Source organism: Strix uralensis, chromosome 11 (genome assembly GCF_047716275.1).
Source record: "Strix uralensis isolate ZFMK-TIS-50842 chromosome 11, bStrUra1, whole genome shotgun sequence".
In the NCBI taxonomy this organism is placed as follows: Eukaryota; Metazoa; Chordata; class Aves; order Strigiformes; family Strigidae; genus Strix; species Strix uralensis.
This window is the reverse complement of record NC_133982.1, coordinates 23,732,381-23,759,454: the sequence shown is the minus strand read 5'-3', so window position 1 is coordinate 23,759,454 and position 27,074 is coordinate 23,732,381. Positions and strand designations below refer to the sequence as shown.

Here is a 27,074-nt window from a genome sequence, read left to right as displayed (position 1 = left end):
GCCCATAAAAAACTCGGCACTAACATGTACTGGCAGTATTCAGGGTTTTTTTTTCTGACATCACTATCCTTCCTCCTGTCCTCTCCTACATCCAAATATAGTCTTCAGTGTTATCTTCATTGCCATCTGAGATACACGCTATATGGCATAAAAAATATTTTCCACCAAGGTTTAAGGAAGATGGTGATGTGTCAGAAGTTGCCTCAAACTGCAACTCCCTGAACAGAAGTGATTTCAGTGTAACTAAAAACTATGTCTATTAATGCATGGTTGATGCATTAGGGAGACTTTGAGGGATGCTGCTGCTTTGTTAAACCCTGGCAGGATGAGAAGGACACACCACATCGGTGAAGAAATTCCTGACTTACTGAGGTTGCCAGCTGTGTTATGTCCTTTTAAGGAATGCTGTTTCCTATAGCTTCTAGGGCAGAACATTTAAAGATGTTGCTAATGCTTCAGCATTTTAACTCCCGAATAGAACTAGATGGTTTTAATGGTGTAATTTACATTCAAACATTTCTGCTTCAGAGGCTCGAGGTAATTCTGTTGTCTCGATTCTTCAAATACCTGAAAGAAAATTATAGTGCATCTGCTTCTATTGGAAATAAGTGCTTTTAGGAAAGGTGTTTTCTTCCTGAGGCAGAACTGAAGTACCTTACAGGGACTGAGCTCAGCTAAGCCAGCTGGTTCTTTGTAAAGAAAGAAACCTGCCAGTAGTCTTTGAAGTTCACCCTAGAACAGGGGAAGATGTTTGGAGGTTGCACTTCAGTCCCATTAAAAGAAAGGTAACTGCAGAGTCTTTCTTGTGTGTACATCTGTGCCTATGGCAAAATCCTTTCTAAGTTCAGTATGCTAGACTTGAATTCAGGGAAGTGATTGTCTAAATTCTGGTAAACCAGGTGCTTTCTCTGGTGCTTGCTCATTTGAAATTCATAGAAATCAGGGCTCTGCCTTAACTGTATTTTATTCTCTTTGTTCGGTGTTAGAGGATTTGAAGAGCCTGGCAACAGTCTGGCCCTTGTTCCCCTGCCTGCATGCTCTGGTGTTCTGCAGACTTTACACTAAACAGGAGCAGAACAAGCATGTCTGAGATTAATGAGTCTGCTCTCATTTTTTTTTCTGTCATGAAGAATAACTAAAATACAAAAAACCAGCGAGCTGTACAGAGCTAATAATAATCCCAAGAAGTCCTGGCATCCAGTTAGTTCAGCTTTTAGGTTGCACTTGACATCTGAAAACTACTTTTTTGTCCTAGTCTAGTATTATGATAATAGCTAAGCTAACTATTATCTTGTTTTTCTGTTGTAGTACAATAGGGTTTGGATCCCTGATAATGAAGAAGTTTGGCAGTCTGCAGAAATCACAAAAAACTACAAAGCTGGAGACCGTTTTCTCCATGTGCAATTAGAAGATGGAACTGTAAGGAAAAACGCCTTAATTATTGTGGGGTTTGCTGAGATATGTTTATGTAGAAACATAGGACTCGCCATTACGAGACCTAAATGACTTGTCCGTATTTTCTTTTATGCTAACCCTGCAGTGCCCAGAGTTTTATCATACTGTAATTTGTACAGTAAACAGCTGTTACCTAAAAATATGAATAGTGCATTTCTACTATGTGTATAACATTAGTATAGAACACATGCCTCGAAGATCGCTTCACTTTTCAAACAAGCACTGAAACTCATCTTTAGTTGAAGTAAATCAGAAATGCAAGGCAGTCATAGTTACCTCCGTCTTACTTCCATGATCTCCAAGTCCCACAGGTTCAGTGGGATGTCTGGAGTTGATGAAATACAAGATCAGACAGAGCTCCATCAACCCTGTAACTCTGTGTAAAGGTAGAAGATCAATTTGTTGCAAACATAATGCATTTTATGATATTTCAAGTCATTTTTGTTGACAGGAACTGAATTACCCTGTTGATCCAGCTGCTTTGCCACCCCTACGAAATCCTGACATACTTGTTGGTGAAAATGATCTCACTGCACTTAGTTATCTCCATGAACCAGCTGTTCTACACAATCTTAAAGTTCGTTTTGTGGAGTCTAAGCTTATCTACACCTATAGTGGTAAGCCAATTAAAATGCAAAATATAAAAAAAAAATCTTAAATAAATCTTGGGTTAGTTTGCAATATGATGTGCATAATGTTTTCCTCAAGTGTATTTTAACTCACTCAAGTGAACTCATTTTTGGATGAGTGTAGACTTGTTTGTTGATCAGGATCTCCTACCTCGTTTAGAAAATACTGCAATTGTATCAGTTTAACTGTTGTTGCCAGAAACTGGCATTATCATTGAACTAACCTATGTTTCATTTCTGTTTTGTACATTCGGTTGCAGGAATAATTTTGGTTGCAATAAACCCCTATAAACAGTTGCCAATATATGGAGATGCTATTATCCATGCATATAGTGGGCAAAACATGGGGGACATGGATCCACATATATTTGCTGTGGCAGAAGAAGCATACAAGCAAATGGCAAGGTTCAGTATGTTGTTTAATGTCCATAAATAACTCTTGAAGTCTAGGGGCAGTCAGTGTTAATTGTAATTTAACTGTAACTTAACAGCCACTGGCTGTTAAGAATACCTTTGAATGGGTAGCTTAACTAGAGCAGGAGTAATTCTTTAACCAGCTGAGAAATTTCTAGAACTCATAAATGTTTTCATTCTTGATGAGGGGCAAAAAACTGTCTTAGCTGAGTGAATAGCAATGACATCAGTCTAGGGGTTAAGCTGAAGAGGAGTAAGAGAAGAATGGACGAAAGATGGAACTGATATGACAGTTGACCACAGCTGTGTTTTCATACGTTTGTTTCATATATATAACTCTTACATTTATATGTGCATTTTAGACATGTCTGATTTAAACTGTCTTGATTATTTGGTTTTAGAAATAACAAAAATCAGTCTATTATAGTCAGTGGAGAATCAGGAGCTGGAAAGACTGTGTCTGCAAGATACACTATGAGATACTTTGCCACTGTGAGTAAGTCAAGCAGCAATGCACATGTGGAAGATAAAGTACTGGCATCCAATCCAATAACTGAGGTAAGTTTCAGAGAGTATCTGCCAAGTCTGTACTCGTCAAGGAGAGAATTCTGAGAGCTGCTGGGAATCTTTCTTTGAAATCTCTAGGGATGTTTTAGCTGCCTGAGTTGAATATCTAAATTAGAAGTTTAACATCTGAATGTTACTGATGGAAAGAGGTAGTCGAGCTTCAGGAACACCCAGTTCTGCCTAATTTACCAATGGCCCTTTGGAGGCACTAGTTTGCTTCCAGAGTTTTATCTGACCACATCATGTTAATTAGATGATGAGAAAACCATATTGAACAAGTTGTTTGTTCGTATTAATTGAAATAGAAACTGGTTAAACTTCCTTATGTTGGGAAAATGTACTTTCAGTTTATGTAGTGTTATACTGTTTGACTTGAGGCTTATCTTCAAATCTCACAGCTCAATGCTGAGATTGATCCTTGAGCACCTTTGATTTTAGGAACTTGTAGTTGAGTCAGTTTTGACAACATTATTCTTATGAAAGATGCAAGTAAAACAAGTTCTAAAAGGTTCGAATTTTTATAGGCTGTCGGCAATGCAAAAACCACACGGAATGATAATAGCAGTCGATTTGGAAAATACACTGAAATCAGTTTTGATCAGAGTTACCAAATCATTGGAGCTAACATGAGAACATACCTGCTTGAGAAATCCAGAGTTGTCTTTCAGGTGGGTAAAATAAAGTTAAAAACAGTCAATGTCAGTATAGCTACTAATGTACTGTCCTTTACTAGTTTCATGTAGAAAATGTTATGTGAAGTTCTGAATAGTATGTCTAATCAGCATTTGATTTCTTTTTTAATAGGAGCTAATCTCATTTATAGTAAGAAACTAATTTGTTCCATGTTCTTCCTTATGTTAAGTGGGTGATATATCTTGGGGACAATTCCCTGAGATAATTGCAAGAAGTATTTGAGAAATCTGTGACTTTCAGTCACAATAGTAACATGTGCCAATTGTATCTGGAAAGGAACAGTGTATATAGGGCAGAGAGAGTCTTGGTTAAAAACTGGCTCAAAATTGGTAAGGCTGGGGCTTACTGCATATGATTCATTACAGTGTCAGAACATAAATGTGACAATCTACTAAAGAAAGCCTTTAATTTTATAAAACTGTTTTCACAAAGTTTTCCTTTATAGTAGTATTTTTAACTTTCTAAGTACCATGAAAAATACTTCTGTATATCTGCTGCCTGAAGGATGGTTTGGAAATAGATAGTTTTCTGAGTTACCACAGGGCAGTGTTTCAGCTGGCACTGCTACACAGTCGTTCATTACAGTATTTGTCAGTTCTTATCAGTAGATGGTTGTTCAAGCTGAAGAAATTATTAAAGTAACAGCCTTGGGGAAAGAACTCAGCATATCAGTAATGGAAATAAAGTAGACTTGAATTTATCACTTTCAAAGCTCTTGTTGAAGTCTTAAGATGTGCCATTTTATATTGGGCAATTTCTTTGCTAAACTATGTTGCAGCAGAATTTAGCCTTCAAGTATCTCTTTACAGTAGTGTTGAATATTGAATGTGTTTCTGTTTGTTGTTTGGGTTTTTTTTGTTGTTTGTTTTTTTTTCTTTCTGTAATGGTATTCTTTGCTTTAATTTACAGTCAGAGAGTGAGAGAAACTACCATATATTTTATCAGTTGTGTGCATCTGCTATGCAACCCGAATTTAAGCATCTTAAATTGGGTAGGTCTCAAGAAAATAACCTACTCTTTGTTTTTGCAGTGCAGTATTTTGAAGATTGGATTTTTAAATGCTGGGATGTTAAGTGCTTTATAGCATAAATCTCACAGACTTACAATGGGACTTGCATTTTTAAGTCACTTAGCTATTAATCCTGTTTGAATTGAGCTTGGTAGCAAATCCCTAGTAACTTGAATAGTGCATGAGCAAGTACCTACATGTCTTTGAAGATTTTATTCTAACACTTCCAGTAGTGACAGATGCCATAATGACCGTTTAGGGGCTTGGTTCATTTATCTACAGAGAAGCTTTAATGCCACCTGGGAGAGGCAGGCCTTAGGTATGTGTTTACTCAGTCTTCATTCTGTTTGTTTATTAGATCAAGTATTAACATTGCTAGGAATTATGAATACTAATTTGTGTCAGCTTAACTGAGTTAGGCGCATGGATTTCTCTCAGAAAAAGAGGACCTCCAGCTCATTGCTGAAGACCTGTCATCTGACAGCATCTTGAATTTTCTGGTGTTACATCAGTCCCAAATTTTTCAGCATTACAACTTTTGCTTCTTATCTATAGGAAGTGCAGAAGAATTTAACTACACAAGAATGGGTGGCAGCACCGTAATAGAAGGAGTTGATGACAGAGCAAATATGGTGGAGACTCAGAAGACATTTGCCTTACTGGGTAAATTCTTGAGGATACCTTTTCAGTAGATTTAAAAATACAGCTTTCTTCCAAAATGGACAAAGGTAGATTGTTTCTGAAATATCCAAAACATTAGTGGTAATGACCAGAATAATTTCTTTCATACCTTATCCATTGTACTCTTGGTCTGTTTTAAAAGTACTAGGCAAGAACAAATGTCTGTTAGCAATTGGTGTTCATTGTTAATGGTCAGAATCACTAAGGGCTGGAGTCTTCTTGGCCCTTAAGCTAACATGCTATAATAGAAGTGGACTTGGAAGCTTCTTTGCCCCTATATGGCTTATGTGAAAGCCAAATCAGACTTGAGCTGGCACTTGGGGAGGTACAAGAATTTATGCCTAAGCTCTCATCAGATCAGACAGGCAAAAAATAGGCAGAACCAAGGCTTTGCATAGTAGTCTGCAGAGATGCTGTACAATTCTTGGCTATACAACAAAGCAAGTAATCCAGCATTGTGCTATTTTAATTAATTATACTGTTTCTGAGTATTTAAAATAATCAAGAATTGTTTTTTTTAGGTTTGAAGGGGGATTTTCAGATGGATGTTTTTAAAATGCTGGCAGCAATCCTACACTTAGGCAATGTGGAAATAACAGCTGTTGGAGATGAAAGATCATCCATCAGTGTAAGGAAGTAGCTCATTCAGATACTGACATTTTCTTTTATATTTTATGCCAAAAGTCCTTTAGCAATAGTTTTTCTCTTATCTGGGGCTCAGAGCAGCATTAAATGTGGTATTCTAAACTTGAGAGATTTTTCTGTCTTCATCTGTATAGAATCACAGCGAATGTTTATGTGAATCCTGTTTTGTGACCAAGTTCAGAAAGTCTGAACAAAAGGCAAAATGTGGCTAAGAGAACCCCATATCCAATTGAGCCACAGCTGTTGGAAAAGCTGTTTGGGACTATCTGCAGGATGCAGGAAACAGAGCATTGTCTAAGGTGCTCAGAACATGTCCCGGCAGACTGTGCAAGTCTAAAAGGCACAGAGACCTAAACCTAGACTAAAGTAACTTTTTCGTTCAGTGTCGTAATCCAAAGCATCTCACCCAGCCCAAGTTTTTCTCTCCTATATCAGGAGCTCTATCCAGTATTATTTGCTTTAGCTCTTCCTGTTATTCTGGCAGATGAAGAAGTGAACAGAGCCCCTTGTCTATCTAAAAATAAGAGTCATAGTTTGATGTCAGTGGTGCTGGATTTCACTGTCTAGACAACAGTTAAAGTATTAAATGTAATCTTATTTATCTTCTTTAAAGCTGGAAGATAAACATCTCAGTATATTCTGTGAACTTCTGGATTTAAACTGTGACAAAATGGCACAATGGATGTGCCACCGAAAGATTATCACTACCTCAGAGACTGTAATAAAGCCAATGACAAGAGCTCAGGCTGTTAATGCAAGGGATGCTCTGGCAAAGAAGATCTATTCTCATTTATTTAACTTTATTGTGGAAAGAATTAACCAAGCTTTGCAGTTTCCTGGCAAACAACATACTTTTATTGGTGTTTTGGACATTTACGGGTAAGAATGCCTCTGGAAACAAATTTACTTTTAAGTTGTTCCTTTTCTTTGGATTTGATAAGAGGCACTTTCCAATTTGTGCTGCTAATGAATTTGGAGGGGTTTGTTTTACTAAAAGGTCATAGTCGTCTAAGTTCGTTAGCATCCAGAGTAGTGAAAATGTTCAGCAACTATAAAGGTTAGTAATTTTTGTGAATGAGGTTTCAATTTAAATCTTGATGTAATACTTTTAACTCTGGATTTTTTAGCTCTGTTATGTCTGGTAACATCAACTTCTAGGGAAGTTTTGAAATGCCTTAGCCATCTTCATTAGTCTTATGGCTGTTTAATTTTCTTAGAAATATTAGGATAGCTCCAAAGTCTTACAAGAATACTACTATTTGTATTTAAATGTCAAGGAATTTTTTTTCTTATTTGACATGTGTTCCAGCTTTGAAACGTTTGATGTGAACAGTTTTGAACAATTTTGCATCAATTATGCTAATGAAAAACTGCAGCAGCAATTTAACTTGGTATGTTCTTTTATTTGTGACAGACTTTATCTTATTTTGCTTCAGTTTTGAGATTATCAATAATGGATATTAGCAAATGCTGTTTGTATTTGAGTAATGGATATTTATGCATAATGGCTATCCAGTAATAGATAAAAATGTTTTCTTTTTTTATATATATACATACATACACATGTATATATAAATGAAAATTTCTGAGTTTATTTTCTTACAAGACAGACATGTAATATAGTACAAAATATATAAATATTTTGGTTTTATCTTATGTATACAATCACATACATTCACACGCACACCTTGTATTTATTTTCTTCCTTAATTGTAACCTTACATTTTCATAATGTTCACATATCTAGCATGTCTTTAAACTGGAACAAGAAGAGTATATGAAGGAAGATATCCCATGGACTTTAATAGACTTCTATGACAACCAACCTGTCATTGACCTTATTGAAGCTAAAATGGGAATTTTAGAACTTCTGGATGAAGAGTGCTTGGTAATTTAAAAATTCTTCTATTTAGAGCTCATAAAAAATTATATAGATTTTTACAAGTTGAGCTTGTAATCCATGTTTTGCCCTTTTAAATGGGAAGTAGAGCATTTTCTTCATAAAAGGAACATTAATGTTTGGCCTCTATTTGTTAGTCTTAATTGTAAGCCACTTAGTGTATTTTTCTTTTATAAAATTAAGAACCTAAAACTAGATTCTTACCTAGAAGCTAACCCAGCAACTAGATTACTTCACTGTGAGGGTAGTGCAGTACTAGAACAGGGTAAGCAGAGGTGCAGTAGGATCCCCATCCTTGGATACTTTCTGGATTTGAGTTCAAATGGCAGCTTGCTCTGGTGTTGGTGGTAGTCTTGCTCTGAGCAGGAATTCCAGGGATCTCTTCCACTAATGTTTCTACAACTCAGTTATTCCATGAATCACTAATTTTGGTACAAAAAACCGGTCTTCCTTTCCTTTCTTACAAGTTCTTGTTGAATGCACCAAACCTGCATCTTTGATTTTTTTTCTTCAGTATTACTATTTTTCCCTCTGTGCTCTCTCCTGACTGTTGCAATTCTCTTAGGCTTCCAAACCTGTTGGTAACTTTGTCAGTGAAGAACAGAGCAGGGAAAGGTGACCCCTGTTAAAATGGTCTCTAAAAGGTGTTTTGGTGATATTGGCAATTCGTACTTCTCAGAATCCAAACCATGGAGGAATATGGGAATATTCCCTAACTCGTTAGTTTATTTGTTATTCTGCTCATTAGCATTCTCAGGGATCAGATTGTCCCTGACTGCAGGTAGCATCCTCTTAGGACAAAATGACTTACGACTCATCAGAGAATTAACTCTAGTCAGCAAATTTGTGGATTAATATGGCCTTCTTTCTTAAAATAATTTGCTACAGGGGGCCACTGGCTAATCTGGAAAGACAAAAACTGGTTGTTACCAGGCTTCATAACTCACTGAAGATGCTTTATCAAACAGTATTTATTGATAGTAAGAGTTTTGTTAAAGAGATTGCCCTTCTCATTTTTACAGTTACCTCATGGAACAGATGAAAACTGGCTTCAAAAGCTGTATAATAATTTTGTCAATAAAAATGCACTCTTTGAAAAGCCAAGGATGTCAAACACGTCTTTCATCATTCAACACTTTGCTGATAAGGTAGAGTGTAAACAACCCAGCAGTATTTCACCCTGTTTCTAGCAGTTACTCCTTCAGAAAAGAAATGAACTTAGAAAACAGAGGAAATACTAACCACACTTGTTTGGAACTTCTCTAAAATTGATTTTCAATACATAGTACTATTTATTTATTGGTAATACTGCCCATAACATGCCATTTAAACATAAGAAGTGCTTGAGATAATTAATTTGAGAGTATAAAAATAAATTATCAAGAGAAAGAGTCAGAAAAAGAATACAATGTATAAAAGTTAAGATTGCAGTCTGTACACATTTAGTCTGTTATTTACATTTCAAATATAGTATTCCTTTTTTGATATTTTGATTTGAAATCATACAATAATGAAGAGAGGAGGAAAGAAATTCCTATTGAAGGCAGAAGGAAATTGCAGTTGATAGTGGATGCTGACAGTTTATCTTGCTTCTGTATTTGCAGTATGCATGTATGTATGCTTGCCATAATGAAACTGGAAAAAGCAGGCTTTCAGCTATTGTGTTTAAGACTAATAAACAGCTGCTGGCCACCACAGCGTAGAGAGTAAAAATTATTGTTTTTCTAACTGTTCATGTATTGCTGAAAAGTTAATGATTTCACCTGTTTGCACAGGTAGAATATAAATGTGAAGGATTTCTGGAAAAAAACAGGGATACTGTACATGAAGTATTGGTTGAAATCTTGACAGAGAGCAAGGTTTGTGAACAATCAGTAATGATTAATTTTCTGAATACTTGATTTTACTGGAATTCATTCAGATCTGATCTAAAAGATTTTTTTCTGACAGAAACTTTTTTAATAGGTTGAATCAATTAGTTTAGTCTTAATTTTTAATAATATTCTACAAGTGTGTATTTTTAATGTCAATGATGGAAAACTACAGTATTCAACTTTTTCATATATGTGTAGTTACTTTGCTAGTTATGTTAGGGGTTTTTTTCCTTAGTATCTCCCTTGAAGAGCATTTTGGAATCCTTGTAACTGAACAATTCACTTTTTTTTTTTTTCCCCTATAGTTATTACACGTAGCTTTGATAGGTGGTTTATCATTAACAGCTGCCTTTGTTTATTCTTCAGAAGAGATTAAGAGAATGCCAAGGCAGGGAAAACATCACATGTCTTCTATGTGCCTGCCACTTCCCATCTGCTTGAAGGCCCTTTCCCTTTCACGTCTACAGCCTTGAGAGTTCAGGAGTACTATTAAGAAGCTAACTTAATCTGACCAAAACCCATATTCTTAATTTAAATTAAATATTGTGAAAATATAACCTTAAGTGGTCTTATTTTTAACTCTGTTCTGGATTTATGTCCATGTTTGCTTATATTGAAATAACTTTTGCAGGCCTACCTAACAGTTGTTGAGTTTTGTCTGTGAAATGTGTAAGTGCTTCACAGTAGACTCAGAATTGTTGCAACTGTTTCTTCAGTTGTTGTTTGTTTGTGGCTTAAAGATCCAATTCCAAGCCTTGCAATACTTGACCTAAGCATGAAGATGGAGGGGGTTTGCATTTTAGATTACAGTAAATGTCATTTTTATTTAGATGTTACTACAGTTACAAAGTATTTAACTGTGATTCTTTCACCACACTTCCAGTTTCATCTGTGTGCAAATTCTTTTCAAGACAATCCAGTGTCCATTTCACCTTTCAGTTCAACTATAAACATCAGATCTGCAAGACCTGTTCTCAAGTCCCCTAACAAACAACTCCGGATGACTGTTGGCAGTAAGGTACTACATAAACGTCCTGTTCTGTGATGCTCGTACTTTCAGGGAGGTGTGTTGGGCAGTCTGAGACTATGATACTGTATTCTGTTACTGTTCACGGGGGACTATCCAGTTCTCAGTACAGCAAGAGCCAGGCACAGTGCAGTGATCCAGGCCTGCCTATAAGTAGGTGTGTTTAATTTATACATAGGAGACTGTTAAGTAGAGCAGGACTGTTAAATTTCTTGCATTTAAGATCTAATCCCTAAGAAAATCTCCCAGTGTCCAGCCAAAACCTAACAAATAATTAAAAAACCTAAGATTTGACTTTTTACTTAGCTGTAAATGTTTCATTAGCAAAACTATTATGTCTGGTATTTTCTAGTTCCGGAGTTCCTTATCTTTACTTATGGTGACACTCAATGCAACCACCCCTCATTATGTACGATGCATAAAGCCAAATGATGAGAAGTTGCCTTTTGAGTAAGTATGTTAGTGGTGTTGAGCTGTTATATTACCTTTAAAATTGAAAGAGTATTTTTCTATTTCACAGTAGCTACATGTCAGCAAGCTAAATTCTTATTGTTGAACAACTTCCCATGCAGAACGTATTTTTCCTTTCAAGATAGCTGAGGTAAAAAAAAAAAAGTTGTCTCACAAAAATAGAATAATTCAGTAATAGTTACTGATACTTTAGAAAGTCTTTCTTATCCTGAAATTTTTCAATTTGGTTATTAGTGTATTTGTCATAACATTTTTAGGGGAAAAGTTGTCCACTTTTGATTTAAGTTGATGGACGCTTTGTATAGGTGTGTTTACTCTTGTACAGTATGGATTAGCACCAATTCATATTTAGGACATAAAAGCCACTGCCATTTTCTTTGTGAACTTCCCTTTTGCCCACAGAAATACTTAGAAGAGCTTTAGAACTCAGAAAAGGAATAAGCAGTGTTGAACACAGCCTTGGCTTTTCTCCACAATTTTATAGCATTTTAATCTTAGAATACGATGCCAGATAATTTGCATAATTCCTGTGACCAGCTTGATAACCACTGACTTCCAAGTAGGAGTTAACTTTGATGCAGCTATTGATCTGTTTTGTGGGCAGGCATGTGGAAGCATTCTAGTTTCAGTTACATAGCTTTCAGCTGGAAGGTAGTGTACTGACAAATGAAATAAAAGCTTTTATCATATCTGAGTAGGAGGGAAGAGGCAAACTTTGATTCTAAATCAAATTTTTTAAGTGTGTTAGCTCATTTTCTTGAAGCCAGACAAAATCTGTCCATGCAAAACATGTTACAAATGATACTAGTGATGTTTCACTGTCACTGCAGCAAGACCTCATTATTCCGCGTAAAAGCAATGAGGGGGAAATAGCTTGGATAATATGAAAATATGTCTGAATTAAGCTAGAAGAGTGTACCATAAGTTTGTGAAAGCACAGTATAGTTCCCTGTCAGCCATGGGGATGCCTTAGCTAGTGCTGGATTGACACTGTAGCATAGTGCTCTGTTGGCATATGAGCTCTGGTCCAGAATCGTAAAGGGTCTTTCCATGCCTTGTGTTGATAATCTTGAACCCAGATATTCATGAGTAACTCCTGCTTTATTCATAATCAGTGTGCTAAAGGGTACCTAGAGAGAGTTTCTTCCTGATAGACTGCTGAGGGAATCTCTTTCTGTGCATGTTCTGTGCTGAGAGTGGCATTATTCTTTGCCGCTTGCTGATATGAACTGTTGCAGTTAATATTGAAAGGAAGCAGGTCTTTTCATAGGAGAGAAATACATACAGTCTTCCTTTTGTTTTGAGGAAGAAAAGGAAAACTCAGATGCTCCCTATCACATATTTAAAAAAAAAAACCTAAGCGAGACACTGTATAAAAAGTAGGGAACCCTTCGTCCTATAGGCAGAAATAGAAATCCAACTAGTAGAATGGTTCTAAATATTATAGCATGCCAAACCCAGTAAAAATGTAAAATATAACTCTACTTTTTTAGGTTTGATTCAAAAAGAGTTGCTCAACAACTGCGAGCATGTGGTGTTTTGGAAACTATTCGAATTAGTGCACAGAGCTACCCATCCAGGTAGGGATAGCAGTGGGCCTCCGTATGTCAAAAAATATTTAGGTGTCTCTTAAATGCATTTCATTTGCTAACTTTTAATTTTCCAGGTGGACTTACATTGAGTTTTTCAGCCGTTACAGCATTCTTATGACACAGCAGGAACTCTCCATAAATGATAAGAAGCAGATTTGCAAGATTGTTTTGCAGCGGCTAATCCAGGTTGGTTTGTATGCACTTGACCCATTATATATGATAGCATCTATATTAATAAAAGGTCTCTTTTGCCAGCAGTAGTATCTTGCTTCTCAAATAAGAAAGAGATTTACATTATTACTAACTTTCCTGATTAGGAAAGTTGTGTTGCTGTGTTGCCCGTAGGCTTGCAAGTCAGTAACCTTGTGTTGTGACACAGTCATGATGAGTCTGTAGGCAGATGATTTAATCTCTCTGTGTTTAATATCTTCACTTATAAAATGGAAGGTATTCTACCTATATTTATAAACCATTGAACAGTAAATGGTACCCAAACGTCAAGTATTAGAAGTTTACTCACACAAGAGGGCTTTTGATGGTGGAATGCAGTATATTGGAGAACTGTTCTAAAAATGTACTATTTTGCATGTTGCTCCTATTTGTTAGACAAGTTTGTAGTGATGAGACTGGTCCAAGTCAAGCCAGCAATTCAAGTCAGCATGTCAGGACTGAGTTCAGGCTCAGGGATATACAAGACCGAACACAGGCATACTTGCAACATAGCTCCAGCACAGGCCAGGGGTGAGAGCCTGAGCTAAAAAGCAGGTTCTCCCTTGAGTTTTTGCTCACACAGCTCACTGATTCAAGGCCAGACATGTGCACCAAAAGGTAGCCTTGAGCTCAAGGAACCAGGCTTGTAGGAGGGGGTAAGAGGTTGCTTTCAAGACCTTGATGGTAAGTCCAGATACTCCTTTTAATTTGAGATCACTAGGGTGCAATTTTTGGATGTAATTCTCTGGTTCTTTTCCTGCTAAGTGGATTTTCCCCCCGTATATTCCTATCTACAAAGAAGGCAGAGAGGATATTCTTATTTAGCGAGGTCATGTCATTTCAGAAGAGCTTGACTGAAGTGACAATTTATAAAAGGAAGAAGGTGTCTGGTCTAAAATAATAAACTAAAAAATATACCTATTGTTTTCTTTTTCAGGATCATAACCAATATCAGTTTGGGAGAACAAAAATTTTCTTCAGAGCAGGACAGGTTGCTTACTTAGAAAAACTGCGATCAGATAAACTGAGACACGCATGTATTGTGATCCAAAAATGTGTTCGAGGCTGGTTGCAGCGGAAGAAATTCCTTCGCATAAAACAAGCAGCTATAATAATACAGCAGTATTTCCGGGGACAGCGGACTGTACGGTACTTTTGGCTGATAAATGAATTTGCTGTTAGGGTGTGCCTGAAGGGATATAGAAGGTCAAACTAAGGCCCAACACTAATTTGGAAGTGTAATTTTTATGAAGGAGCAATTCAGATTGTATTTCCATTTCCTCTTGATTGTAATTATGTATTTGAAAATGTTCAAGTTATTCAGCTGATATGAAGAAGGTACTCTAGCAGATTTCAAATGTTGTCTGCCAGATTGCTGAGAGGCCTGGCTTAAGGTCAGTCCTTAGCTAATGATGCATGACCCAGTTGTCGGCTTGGGCTTAACTGCTTAGCTTTAGAGCCAGAGAAGAAGTCAGGTAGCAGAAAGGAAAAGCAGTTTACAAGGGTCTACAAATTAGTGTGTACAAATCATTAAGAGGAATTACGCAGCAGAAAAACTGCACCAGTCATTCACAGAGCAGACTGAGAGGAAGATGGCTCCATGTAGGCTTCGAAATTTTCAGAAAGAGACCGTCAGAACAATTGCCTGTGAAATGGATTTCAAAGATTGTAGATAATACCCTCTCTCTCACTTTAATCAAAGAAGCAGCTGTATTTTAGATAGTGGATGCCTGTTTTCAGTATCTTCTTTCCTTCGTGTGTGATTTGACTGACCAAGGGAATGAGCATGAGAAATCTAATGTGACCTAAGTAAACTTTATTGTCTTTTGAATTAAGGCAAGCTATAACTGCAAGAACTCTGAAACAAACATGGGCAGCTATAATTATTCAGAAATACTGTCGGGGTTACCTGGTCCGTAGACTTTGCCAGCTCATCCATGTGGCTGCTGTAACAATTCAAGCTTACACAAGAGGATTTCTAGCGAGAAAAAAATATCGGCAGGTACAGCCTATCAAAAATTTTATTTTAGTAACTGGAAACAGCTATTGCTCTGTAAGAAAGGTGGAGACAAGGGCAATGATCCCTAATACTTTACCTTTTGCACGTCCAGTTCTCATATCTTCTACTCTATCTTTATATTGTTACTATAAAAATGCTGATAAACAGTAGCTTAGATCTAATCTCTGAGCTACCAAGAACTCTGTCTGGTTTATACTTGATGCAGATTATTTAGCGTGGTTGCTACAGTGGTTCAAATGTGTCTGCAGTGTGGATATTTCAGTATTTTGATACTTCCATGAGAATCATTGTCATTACCAGTGTATGTAGATTCACAGAATGTTACAATTGATGCTGATTGAGCCATAGATAATTACAGACAGATGTTAATATTTTATTTTAAAGATGCTTGAAGAACACAAGGCTGTGATCCTTCAGAAATACGCCCGTGCATGGCTTGCCAGGCGCAGATTTCAGAATATTCGGCGGTTTGTATTGAATATCCAGCTTTCATACAGAGTTCAGCAACTGCAGAAAAAGATAGAAGAACAGGTGAAGGACACCAGACAATTTATGATTTGTACTAACTTTTTTTTGGTCATATCTGCTTTATTCAGAGCTCTCATGTTGACTACAGGCTTATGTGAATTAAAATATCCATATTTTGCTTGACAAGACAGGAGAATATCTAAGAGATACGGTCCTCTATAATAAACCACTAGTATTCTTCCTACATCCAGTGTAGAAAGAATTATCTAGGGTTTCCTTATATTTTTGGGTTAGTTGTGCCAATGAGAAGAGTCTGCAATCTTTTTTTTTTTACTATTTCTTAAGTAATCCATCCAATCTCTGGATGGGGTTATTTGTACTAGGATGAAGGATGTGTAAGATACTGCTCTGGTGCAACATCTTTAGTAACTTTTGGGAACCATATTATGTTTATTTTACAGCTTATTTTTGAGAGCCGTATCAGCCAAATCATCTTTAAGATGGTAGCTTTAATCTAATTGATGGAAAGAATCCTTGGTTGAAATAATCATGACTGATATGGGCTGGTGAGCAGAAATAGGTCAGGTGCTTCCTTCAGAATTCTATTAAACAGTTTCAGGTGTGCATTTTGCTGTTTTCTTTTAACCTTTCTTGCTCATTGTAGAGTAGAGAAAATCATGGTTTGCTGGAACGATTGACGAGTCTGGCTTCAACTCATATGAATGACATGGATACAATTCAGAAACTCGAATTAGATCTTGAAAAGTTAACCGCTCAGAAGAGAACATATGAAGAGAAGGGGAAAAAATATAAAGAGGACAGTGAACAGGTAAATTTTAATTGCCATCCTGGTGCTTTTATTTTAGTTTAAATATTTTTTCAGTTGAATGATTTGAGAGTTACTAAGTAACTTCACCTTTGGTGGGCGTGGCAGGGAAGGGAGGGAGTCCATACATGCTTGTTAAAATGTAAGACCTTCTGTGACATATTTCTTCCTCTTTTGTATATTATGCTTTCTTTTTGTGTGTACAGAAAATGTTAAAACTTGAGAATCAGAATAAAGAATTACAAGAACAGAAAGAGACCTTAGAAATAAAGCTCCAAGAAAAAACTGAGGAAATGAAAGGTACAATAACTAAAAGGAGTTTTAAAGGTGTTATAAAGGAGTTACAGTGGGGTAAAGTTGTAAAGTCAGGTTTTCAGCCAAGGTAAATTACTTTTGCTCTAATAAAAGCAACATAAATGCTGAGTTTACAGTAAATTAAAAGTTGGTCCTAAGCTTCTCTTGCTTAGACTGTATAGTGCAAATGCTTTTAATTTAATAATTAAATTAAAATTTATTCTTTCAGTAGCAAAAGCTCTCCTTCTATTATGTTTCCTGTCTCATGCACATGCTTTCCTTCAAAGTGTTGCTTCATCCTTGGTTCCTTTAATATACTGCTTTAAGAGTCTAATTTCAAAGGACACAGACAGCACATGAGATCAAGTATACTTTAGATAAATAACACTTTGGTGTTTCAGAACCTTTTTATTCTATAGTATTACTTTTAAAATTTACTGTGATAATTTTTGGCACTTAAGAGAGTAATTTCAGCCTTAAAATATGTTAAGGATTACTTATTAAACCAAAACTTCTCATTGTAGTCATACTGTTTTAATAAATGCACATAATTGCATGAAGGTCTTTGAAATATTGAAATGTTTTTTGACAGAGAAAATGGATGACCTCACGAAGCAGCTCTTCAGTGATGTACAAAAAGAAGAAAATCAGAGAATGTATGGAATCTGAATTTTATTCCTTTGAAACAGCATTCCTTTTTTCTCTTTCCCTGCCTTTCTTTCTCCCGCTGTAAATGTGTTATGCTCACATCACTTATGTCAGTGTTCTTGGACATTAATGCTAGTACTGAAGTACTTCATGACAGTTGAGGAAAAGCACATGCTTGCTTGTGGGTCAGTCACATGCAGGAAATTATACCATAGACTTGAGACTGATCTTGCTTTGGCAGTTTCCTGTTTTTTCATGTGTCTTTCTGAAAATTGAAAGGCAACCCTGATCATAGTGGTTTCTTTGGAGATATCCTCAGAATTCTGTCAGGACTGGAAAAGCCTGACCAAAAGATGGCCATACCAGTCAGAATTCCTGTGGACTGTTAAAGGACAGAATTGGAAGATTCAGCTTGAAGAAAAGGCAGTGTTTGTAAAGGACATTTGGTTAAAAATATAGGGGGGAAACTTTTTTTTCCCCTTTGGTATTTTATTTGCAGTATTAAAAATCCTGTTATTTAGCAATAGATGGTTGTTGCTTTGCAACATGTTTTTCTCAGATCAAGTGTTATTTCCCAGTAACTTTTCCAGTATAAGACAGAGAACCTTAGGTGCCAGATAAATGCTGTTCTCTGAAGTGTTAAGAGTGCAGTCAGTCACTGTTCCTGAAGGTTGAAAGCTGTGTGGTGTTTGAGCTCAGTCTGATTTCAGCTGCAAATAACGTCAGACTATACTAAGAGTACTTCTTAGCTAGTTTTTCCGCTTTGCCCATTAGCTATATTATGTTGGAAGCCAGTCCATTCCAGCAGGCACTAGTAGAAAATAGAAAGCTTCTTGCAGTGTTTTACTGAGAAGAACACAGGGCTCTCTGTTGCTGTGTCCTTCAGTGCTGACTGTGGCTGTAAATGTAGTGGTAGGCTGCTCAGCTAGGCTAACTCTCAAAGAGTTAGAGAATTAGCCTTTAAGTGGTAAAAACTCAGTTTTGCCTTGAATTCAGTCCCAGTCATAATGATGCATGACCAGCATTAGATGTAGGAAAACCTAGGGACATTCCCATCCCATTATCATCCATTTTGTAGATTGATTCTGAGGATGTAGGATAGCATTTTCAGGTAATTATGGTTCATTTACATTTTCTTCAATGAAACATGTCCTTCAAATAAAAACAGAGCCCACTCTCTCAATTACAAATGTAGGAAAATAAAACCACCTTTTTGCTGTCTTGTTTAGGATACTTGAGAAAAATTTCCAAAATCAGAAGCAGGACTATGAAAAGGAGATTGAATTGCTCAAGGGAGAAATTAAGATTCTGAAAGAAGAAAAAACTCAGCTACAACATCAAATTCAGCAAGAAATTGTCATTCAGGATGGCTTGAAAATGGAAGTAGAACAACTTACAAAACAAGCCCAGGTAAAATATGACGCATGTCATTTTGGAATCTTTGTTAGATAAAGCAAGTAGAGAATGTGGGTGTTTTATTTATAGATTATCTTCACTAATTTTTTTGTCTCCAGTGAATTTTTAGAAGAAGTTGTAGTTAATAAGCTGTATTTGATACACCACAATGTTGCATTGTTTTCTTGTAGTATACAATATGAGTAAGTTGCTGCTCACAGAAAAAAGTGCATGTTTTGAAGAGTAATTATGCCTGAATATTTATACATTTAAATGGGTGGATCTTTGTTTTTCTTCCTTTTTCCAAGAAAGTATTAGTTTCTCAGGGGATTTTTCATAAATGTAGTTTATAAACTAAACCTGAAAAAAGTACTTTTGTGTAAAGTCATGTTTTTTTCCTCCAAGTCAGTTCCATGACACAAACACATATGTTTTCATTATATCACATTACCATTCTGCTCTGATGTCCGAGAACCAGAGGCTTTAGACACAACACATTTTAAGCCTTTTACCATGTGAACTTGTTCTTAATTATAATTATCTTTATGATTTAACTGATACTCATCCCTTGTCATTCACTCCTTGTCTCAGTCTGTAATTTTTGTCTGATTCAGAAAATACCCGAGTTGCAAAAGGAAATTGAACTGCTGCAGACACAAAAATTGGATGTTGAAAAGCAGGCCCACTCGCAGAAGCGAGAATTGAGGGGTAAGCTACATACTAGATAATTCAGAAAACTTACCAAGTACAGTGTGAACGAGGCCAGTTTAAATTGATTTCTTCCATGTTAGCTTTGACAAAACCCCAGTTCTTTTTCCCATCCCATAGTGATTTCATTCGATTCATACCTTTACTCACAAGGGGAAAAAAAACCCCAACAGGTGAGTTTTACAAAGTGATCATTGAATACTGAGATCTGGGGTACCCCTTTGAAGAAACTCTTGATTTCAGACATTTCTCCTCTGTGTTTAAAAATCAATACTAATAATTTAAACTTCACTTACAGTTTAACAAGTAGCTTGTAGAGACCCAAGAATATGTAAATAATATATTATCTAGCTTTCATTAGTCCTGTCTTTAACCTTAGGTCCCATAAATGTCAAATACACTTAAATAACTTGCTGAGTTGAGTTGTCTTTGGGAAAAGGTACTTAATAAGGTGCCCTGCTGTTGTGCACTTTGTTCATGCTAACAATGTCATAGAGCAAGCCTGTATCTGCAGCATTTAATGTAGTAGCCTAGCACTAGATGACAAATCATCTATACAACTCTAGCAGTTGTCCAGATTCAGAACAGAAAGATGTAACTTTGCATTGAAAGTTTGATCTGTTTAGAAAAAAACAATATTGGTGGTATACCTATCTGGTGCACCTTACATGTCCCGAAGTAGAACCAAGTACCTCATCATATTCTTGTAGTAAATCAGATATATTTGCTGAGTACTAGGAAAGAACCTTGTCGATCTAGGAAGAGTTTGGTTTGATTTTTATAATCAAACTTAATTTGAAATGTGCAGAGAAAATTATTCATGTAATAAACTTTGTTTTTTCCAGAAAAGATGTCAGAAGTTACAAAACAGCTTCTTGAAAGTTACGATTTTGAAGATGTAAGAAGCAGGTAATTTTGTTCTGAGACCTCTTTAAAAAAGCTTAAGAAAAAAGCTTTTGTTCACCTGCCCACTAATCATACTACCTTGTATTCTAGACTCTCTACGGAGGATTTGGAGCACTTAAATGAGGATGGAGAACTGTGGTTTGCTTACGAGGGTTTGAAAAAAGCTACAAGGTTAGTTGAGTTCTTCAGTGTTTTCATAACTCCAAGCTGTGATCTAGAAAATAAACGGAAAGATCAGTAACTAATTTGACAGTACAATACTGAACATCTGTTTAAGAAATGAACAAACACTGCATTATATGACTGGCTGAGCAGCTTAAAATCAGTGTAACAGACTTCTACTAAGTCAGTGAGATAAGTGTGTATGTGTCAGTTCGGGAAATGTGTTTCCTCTGAGATATCATGCATAACTTTACACTCCTTTAATGCACAGGTGATGTAATGGAATGTCTGTGTGTTAACCACAGTACTTTGTTTTCACTTTGTATTAAACTTGACCCATTGTATCAAGGTCGTACTGCATCTGCCATGTTCTTTCTCCTTTTTTTAACAGAGTATTGGAAAGTCATTTCCAGTCTCAGAAAGAAATATATGAAAAGGAGATTGAAGGTTTGAACTTTAAAGTTGAACATCTTAGCCAAGATATTAATCATCTCCAAAAATTATTTCGAGAGGAAAATGACATAAATGATGGTATTCGACTTGAAGTTAGCAGGCTAACTTCAGAAAACCTGGTAAGATCAAGGTGTCAGACCAAGCAAAGTATGTTTTTGTTACTTAGTAATACAATCCAAATGTGTTTGTGGTACAAAGCCCTCAAAATCTTGCAGTCATATCCTTGAAATCTCAAGGCTCAAACAAATATGGCCTTTCAGTATTTCAGACTTATTAAAAAGCAGTTTTGTGATACTGTAACTTTCTATGGGTCAGTATTATAAGTGTGTTCTGGGTCTGTCTGGGATGGAGTTAACTTTCTTTGTAGCAGTCTGTATGGTGCTGCATTTTGGATTTGTGGGTAAAACAGTATTGATAACAGGGTTTTGGCTGTGGCTGAACAGAGCTTGCATAGTCAAGGCTTTCTCTTTTTCCTACTCTGCCCACCTCAGCAAGTTAAACTGGGGGTGGGCAAGAAGTTGGGAGGGCACACAGCCCAGACAGCCAACCCGAGCTGACCAGAAGGATGTCCCCTTCCATGTAATGTCATGCTCACATAGAAAAACTGAGGTAGAGGAAGAAGAAAGGGGGTGTTTGGCTTCATCCTGACTTTATCTTAACCCAGATGTTTTCTCACTTATGCTCTTCCTGTTCTCTTCCCTGTTCTGCTGGGGTGTGGGGTGGGGGTAGGAGGGGAGTGAGCATCTCTGTGGGTGCTTGGCCAGACAGGGTCAACCCACATCAACCAACTTCAGTTTCATTGTACTGAGGCATTCAAGTTGGGAGTTTAGTTACTTCATTCTTTTCATGTAGTCATAGAACAGAAATAAGCATCTTTTTCTCAGAAGCCTCTTTAAAGCTATTTCTGTCTCTCAGGTTGACAAGTTCTATGAATTAATAGTAAAACACCAAACGCCAGTGGGATTTATGGTGATTAGAGATTTGTGCAGTTCCGAGGCTCTCCCCACCAGAGGGCAGCTAAGCATATCAGGTTGCTAACTAATTGCAGGCAAGGCTTAAGAGTCTAATTACTACTACTGTGTAAAACCTATCTTAACACAAGGAAGTGCTGTTACTCCAGAAGACAGTATATACCATTGTTGTGGTTTAACCCCAGCCCCCAACCACGTAGCCACTTGCTCACTCCTCCCGGCCTCTCAGTGGGATGGGGAGGAGAATTGGAGAAAAAGTGAAATTTGTGGGTTGAGATAAGAATTTATATACCGTTTATATACTGAGCATGATGTTCTATGGTATGGAATATCCCTTTGGCTAGTTTGGGTCAGCTGTCCTGACCATGCTCCATCACAGCTTCTTGTACACCTGCTTGCTGGCAGAGCATGGGAAGCTGAAAAATCCTTAACTTAAGATAAGCACTGCTTAGCAACAACAAAAACTTCAGTGTGTTATCAACATTATTCTCATACTAAATCCAAAACACAGCACTGTACCAGCTACTAGGAAGAAAATTAACTCTGTCCCAGCCATATTATTTTTCTGCTGAGTGAAAAATAACTAAAGAAATATTTTCAAAACAAAGTTACTATAATTGAAAATATAAAGAAAATTTACTTATAATGTCATTTTTTAAAAATGATTTTATAACATATTGAGGTTTTTTTCCAGTATTGATTGAGCTAGGGATATTAAAGCCACGGTGTAATTTCCTTTAAACTAGAACAGAAGAATGGTAGTACTGGGGCAGTCCAAACATTTTGTTAGCTCACTAGTTTGTTTTTAGGAGTGGCAGCAGAGTAGATGCCTCCAGAAGAGTTAAGTCAGGCAAGCAGGTAGCAGTACTGCTCCACAGTCTCTTCCCCATCTTTGACTATTTGCAGTTGAAGGTCTTCCAGTGTCATAGGAACTATTGCAGACATTTGAAAAGAAGGAATGTGCTGAAATACACAAATCTTTTTCTCTGAAAGGTTATCCCAGATCTTAAACAGCAAGTTTCTGAACTTGAAAATCAAAAATTAGATCTTGAAAACCGTCTTCAAGAACAGGCTGTAAAGTTGAAAGGTAAAGTACCAGTATGGTCCCTAGTCTTTCAGATGTTTAAGATGAATTCCCTATATTTGAATTTTTAAAAGCTGAAGCAATATTACATGATATCTTCATTGCCTTATTACTTACTTTCTTGCTAGTGAAAGGTAAGAAACACAACAAAAAAAACGTGTTATATAGTTCATATCTCTGTTATTAAACAATAAAATACATGAAAGTATGTGCACTTTTTTCTCTTTTTTACCTTTTTGAGGTCATTCAGTTCTATGATTTGGAAACAATCCTAAAAAGTAAAGATGTTTTGGAACTTAAGGTATACTCTATGAGGTGGACTTCAGAGCTGGTTGAAAAAATCATAGTGGGAGCCAGAGGGAAAAGTTCTTGCTAAATTTGATTGTTTGAAAGTCCTCAATTTGGGAAGGCATACTTTGCTGAAGATTCTGAGCCTGTCTAACTGCAGTGTCTTCCTAGGCAACAGATTTAAAATTTGCAAGTAGTTTTACTGCCAACTGCAAGAAATTAGTAGTGTCAAAATTCCTCATCTCATATAATCTTCTGTGTGGTGCGGAGTAGTCAGATATTTCTCTGATATATTATCTGGCATCTAATTTGATTTTGTTAGATGAAACAAAATTATGAGTGTAAGAAGACATATACTGAATACTGGTACAGAACAGAAAGCAAATTTGATTTTATTGTTTTTCTTTTGTTTTGGGCTTTGCTAATTATTACTGAAAAAAATGAAAGAGATGTCTAATCGGCTGCATCATGAGCTAGAAGGGGATAGAACGCAAAGACGGTAAATATTTTTTTTTTTTAAATGTAAGAAATGTAGTTGCTGTAAGTTGCAGTAACAAAGTCACTTAAAGTCTTTGAAGTATCACATTCAGTGTTAGATTTGCCTTACAGCCTTGTGTACAGTCAGTAAGTAATGGACAGGTATGATACGAATATGCTTTAATGAAAGATGAATAAAAGACAGACCTTCTTATCTATCTGTTTTTAGAACTAATGAGGCCCGGAATGAAGTAGACATAAAAGAAAAAGAGAAACTGAAAGTCACAACCCGGGAAACTGAGGGACTGAGCAATGGTTTGATGCAAGATGAAATCCAGGATGAATTACAAAGCAAGATAAAGCAAGAGACAACTCGACTTACTGTGGAGAACATGGTGAGGAAATGAAATCGTCATTAAGAAACTACCTGAAATGCAGGATAAAAAGAAAGAAATCATGATTTCATGGTATGGACAGGATGTTTTCTCAGTTCATTGGGGGAGAAGAAAAGATAGGAAGGTTTCATGCTTCTTCCACCAGATATAAGTAAAAGCACATCATAGTGCTCTTTAATTGTGGCAATAACATGTAGCAGTATAACATATTTTTTAACTGTGGTTGCTCTGAACTCACTGACTTTGCTTATTATAGGATCTTGAAGAAAAACTAGACATGAAAGATAGAATAATAAAAAAATTGGAGGATCAGATCAAAACTCTTACCAAGACTATTGAAAAAGGTAAGATACTCTTATATGGGTGATTTTTTTAATATCTTTGAACATGTGTGTGTTTGAAGGAAAGTATATTTTTTAAAAAAAGAAAAAGGTAGGGTTTTGGGCAGGGTTATAAATTTAAAACCTCAGAAAGAAGTGCCAGGGGAGTCATCAACTGAAATGACATAAAAGTCCTTTCCTGTATTTTTTTTTCTCTCCCCAGCTAAATATTACGCACATATGGGACCTAGACTATACAATAAAGATTAAGCCAGAGGAATAAGATTCTGTCGACAAAAGTTAATACATACCCTCACACAAACTGTCTCTGAGCCAACAGAATGTTAGTTTTGCATCAGATGAGTAACTCCTCCCATTAGCCTTCAAATGACAGATGGTTCCTGCTATGAAGTTAGTTTGTACAAAGCTCTTCTATAGCAAGTAATTATTCACTATAAAATACTCTTAAAAACATTGCAAAGGTGACTAATGTAGAGATGTGTTGTTGCTGTTTATTTGTCTTAATTCCAAGTAATTCCACTGAATCCAGTGAAACTATTCACATGAATAAAATAAATGTTACTTAACTTATAATGCTTGGAACCATAACCTAAGAACATTATTGTGAACAGGGCCCATGCTATGTTTATTACAGAGAAAACTGCTTTTCTCCAATAGTTTGTTCTAACATGAACATTAGCTTAGCCGTTTACCTGTAAGTAACAGTGCTTTTGTGTTTGGCAGTTGAAGCTCATGTGCCAGCTTTGTCCAAAGAGTACATTGGAATGATGGAGTACAAAAAAGAGGATGAAGAAAGGATCATTCAAAATCTGATCCTCGGTATTTTAGTAACACTTTCAATTTTATCAGTAGTCAACGTTATTGAGCGTAGAACACTACAGCAAAAACTACAAGGCACCATATTTCACTTATGTTCAGAGCTTCCTTTTTCCCACTCTCTTACCACCAATACAACTTGGAGGCTCTATACTGCTCTGTTTCTACTGCCAGACATTTCAAGTACAGAAGTGTGAAAATCATTTGTCTGACTACATAATGCTGACTCTATTATCTTTCTTATTATTTATTCACTTATAAAGCTGTAAATCTCAAGAGCATATCAGGGACCTTTTTCTTCCTGGTCATCTACTAAGTCTGTAAGTCAGTCCATGTGTGATGGATTACTCTCCTGTCTGTCCTTTCCATATCATTCCCTTCACTGAAAGGAACTGTACTTTCATGTTTCTCTTGTAGAGGAATTTTGTCCTTCCACTGAGTTACTTTACAATATCAATCTTACTGCCAAAACAGCTTTTTGCTTTAGTTTACAATTAATAGTAAACTCGACAGATTTTCCATGTACATTAGTACCATTATTAAACACTGCTTGGAAACAACATCATCTTTTTCTTCTCACCTACTTCAGCCTTGTGAATGTTTATATTTTTGTGAACAAAATTAAGCAATGCCAGATTTAGTGGGGCCTCCAGTGGGTAGTTAAATGCAGATTGCTTTTTAAAGTTGTCCTGTCTGGCATAGCCCATGCTGGACCTTAGAATTTGTTACAATCCTCTTCTACCTCTCTGGAAAGCTTAATTAATAAAATTAATACTCTTATATGAACAATGCTGTTACAGAAGTTTCCAGTTACAAGCAATTGATCAGTAGATCCATTATCAAGTGACTGGTCACTGAAGAAATGAACCCCATAGTGCTTGTCTTTTTCAGAATGATGTGTTGAATTGTTAATTTTTATATAATAAACCTGATGACTTTCCTTTATGCAGATTTAAAGCCACGTGGAGTTGTAGTTAATATGATACCTGGCCTTCCAGCTCACATTCTGTTCATGTGTGTGCGGTATGCAGATTATCTGAATGATGCTGACATGCTGAAATCTTTCATGAATGTCACCATTGATGGTATCAAACAAGTTGTTAAGGTATGATTTATGTTTGGCTGTATTGTACTGTACATTTTGACTTTTAATGTATGGTTTACAAGATGCATGCATAGTACCTGAGGAATGCTGACACTTTCATTTGCTAGTATTCCTATAATAGAGTAATAATTATTAGTGACATTCTTTTTGAAGTTTGTAGTAGTATCCCTGTAAAGCCTCCAGGTAAGGTTCTACTGTGCTGAATACAGAATGCACAGAATGCATTAACATGAATTGCTTTTATCTGAAGAGCTTCTTGGCAAAATCATTTACATTTTACAACGAGTAGGTAATTAGGTGAAGTGCACCTGTGCTTTCAGCACTCATAAAACTCGGATGGACAGAAATTAAGGTTAGTATGTCTGGCAGCGGGCAGGTATCGGAATTTTAAGAGGTTTTTACACTGCTGTTCTACTAGTGTAATTTTTTTTTGACATGTCATTTGGTACTGCAGCATTAGTTGCCAGCCAGTTTACAAAATCAAGTTATAAACAAGAGTTGTTAGCCTGTTGTCTCATCTACATAACAAATTCAGCTGTGTGAATGCTTT

At 36.3% G+C, this 27,074-nt stretch overlaps 1 protein-coding gene across 1 annotated transcript in view; it reads left to right on the top strand.

The window, feature by feature from the left end:
* Positions 1 to 27,074, top strand: part of MYO5C (myosin VC) — a 36,186-nt gene that overhangs the window by 2,104 nt on the left and 7,008 nt on the right. Inside the window, exons 2-35 of the mRNA XM_074879988.1 lie at positions 1,309 to 1,419; positions 1,907 to 2,072; positions 2,345 to 2,489; positions 2,900 to 3,056; positions 3,590 to 3,733; positions 4,668 to 4,749; positions 5,323 to 5,430; positions 5,970 to 6,076; positions 6,707 to 6,972; positions 7,403 to 7,484; positions 7,841 to 7,981; positions 9,016 to 9,141; positions 9,769 to 9,852; positions 10,751 to 10,885; positions 11,247 to 11,344; positions 12,859 to 12,945; positions 13,032 to 13,143; positions 14,105 to 14,316; positions 15,004 to 15,169; positions 15,572 to 15,718; positions 16,320 to 16,484; positions 16,688 to 16,781; positions 17,368 to 17,431; positions 18,653 to 18,833; positions 19,433 to 19,526; positions 20,372 to 20,435; positions 20,523 to 20,603; positions 20,986 to 21,166; positions 23,012 to 23,106; positions 23,827 to 23,889; positions 24,097 to 24,262; positions 24,519 to 24,606; positions 25,327 to 25,422; positions 26,370 to 26,524. Coding sequence (XP_074736089.1) covers positions 1,309 to 1,419; positions 1,907 to 2,072; positions 2,345 to 2,489; positions 2,900 to 3,056; positions 3,590 to 3,733; positions 4,668 to 4,749; positions 5,323 to 5,430; positions 5,970 to 6,076; positions 6,707 to 6,972; positions 7,403 to 7,484; positions 7,841 to 7,981; positions 9,016 to 9,141; positions 9,769 to 9,852; positions 10,751 to 10,885; positions 11,247 to 11,344; positions 12,859 to 12,945; positions 13,032 to 13,143; positions 14,105 to 14,316; positions 15,004 to 15,169; positions 15,572 to 15,718; positions 16,320 to 16,484; positions 16,688 to 16,781; positions 17,368 to 17,431; positions 18,653 to 18,833; positions 19,433 to 19,526; positions 20,372 to 20,435; positions 20,523 to 20,603; positions 20,986 to 21,166; positions 23,012 to 23,106; positions 23,827 to 23,889; positions 24,097 to 24,262; positions 24,519 to 24,606; positions 25,327 to 25,422; positions 26,370 to 26,524 — 4,263 coding nt within the window. The remainder of the gene's footprint in view (positions 1 to 1,308; positions 1,420 to 1,906; positions 2,073 to 2,344; positions 2,490 to 2,899; positions 3,057 to 3,589; positions 3,734 to 4,667; positions 4,750 to 5,322; positions 5,431 to 5,969; positions 6,077 to 6,706; positions 6,973 to 7,402; positions 7,485 to 7,840; positions 7,982 to 9,015; positions 9,142 to 9,768; positions 9,853 to 10,750; positions 10,886 to 11,246; positions 11,345 to 12,858; positions 12,946 to 13,031; positions 13,144 to 14,104; positions 14,317 to 15,003; positions 15,170 to 15,571; positions 15,719 to 16,319; positions 16,485 to 16,687; positions 16,782 to 17,367; positions 17,432 to 18,652; positions 18,834 to 19,432; positions 19,527 to 20,371; positions 20,436 to 20,522; positions 20,604 to 20,985; positions 21,167 to 23,011; positions 23,107 to 23,826; positions 23,890 to 24,096; positions 24,263 to 24,518; positions 24,607 to 25,326; positions 25,423 to 26,369; positions 26,525 to 27,074) is intronic.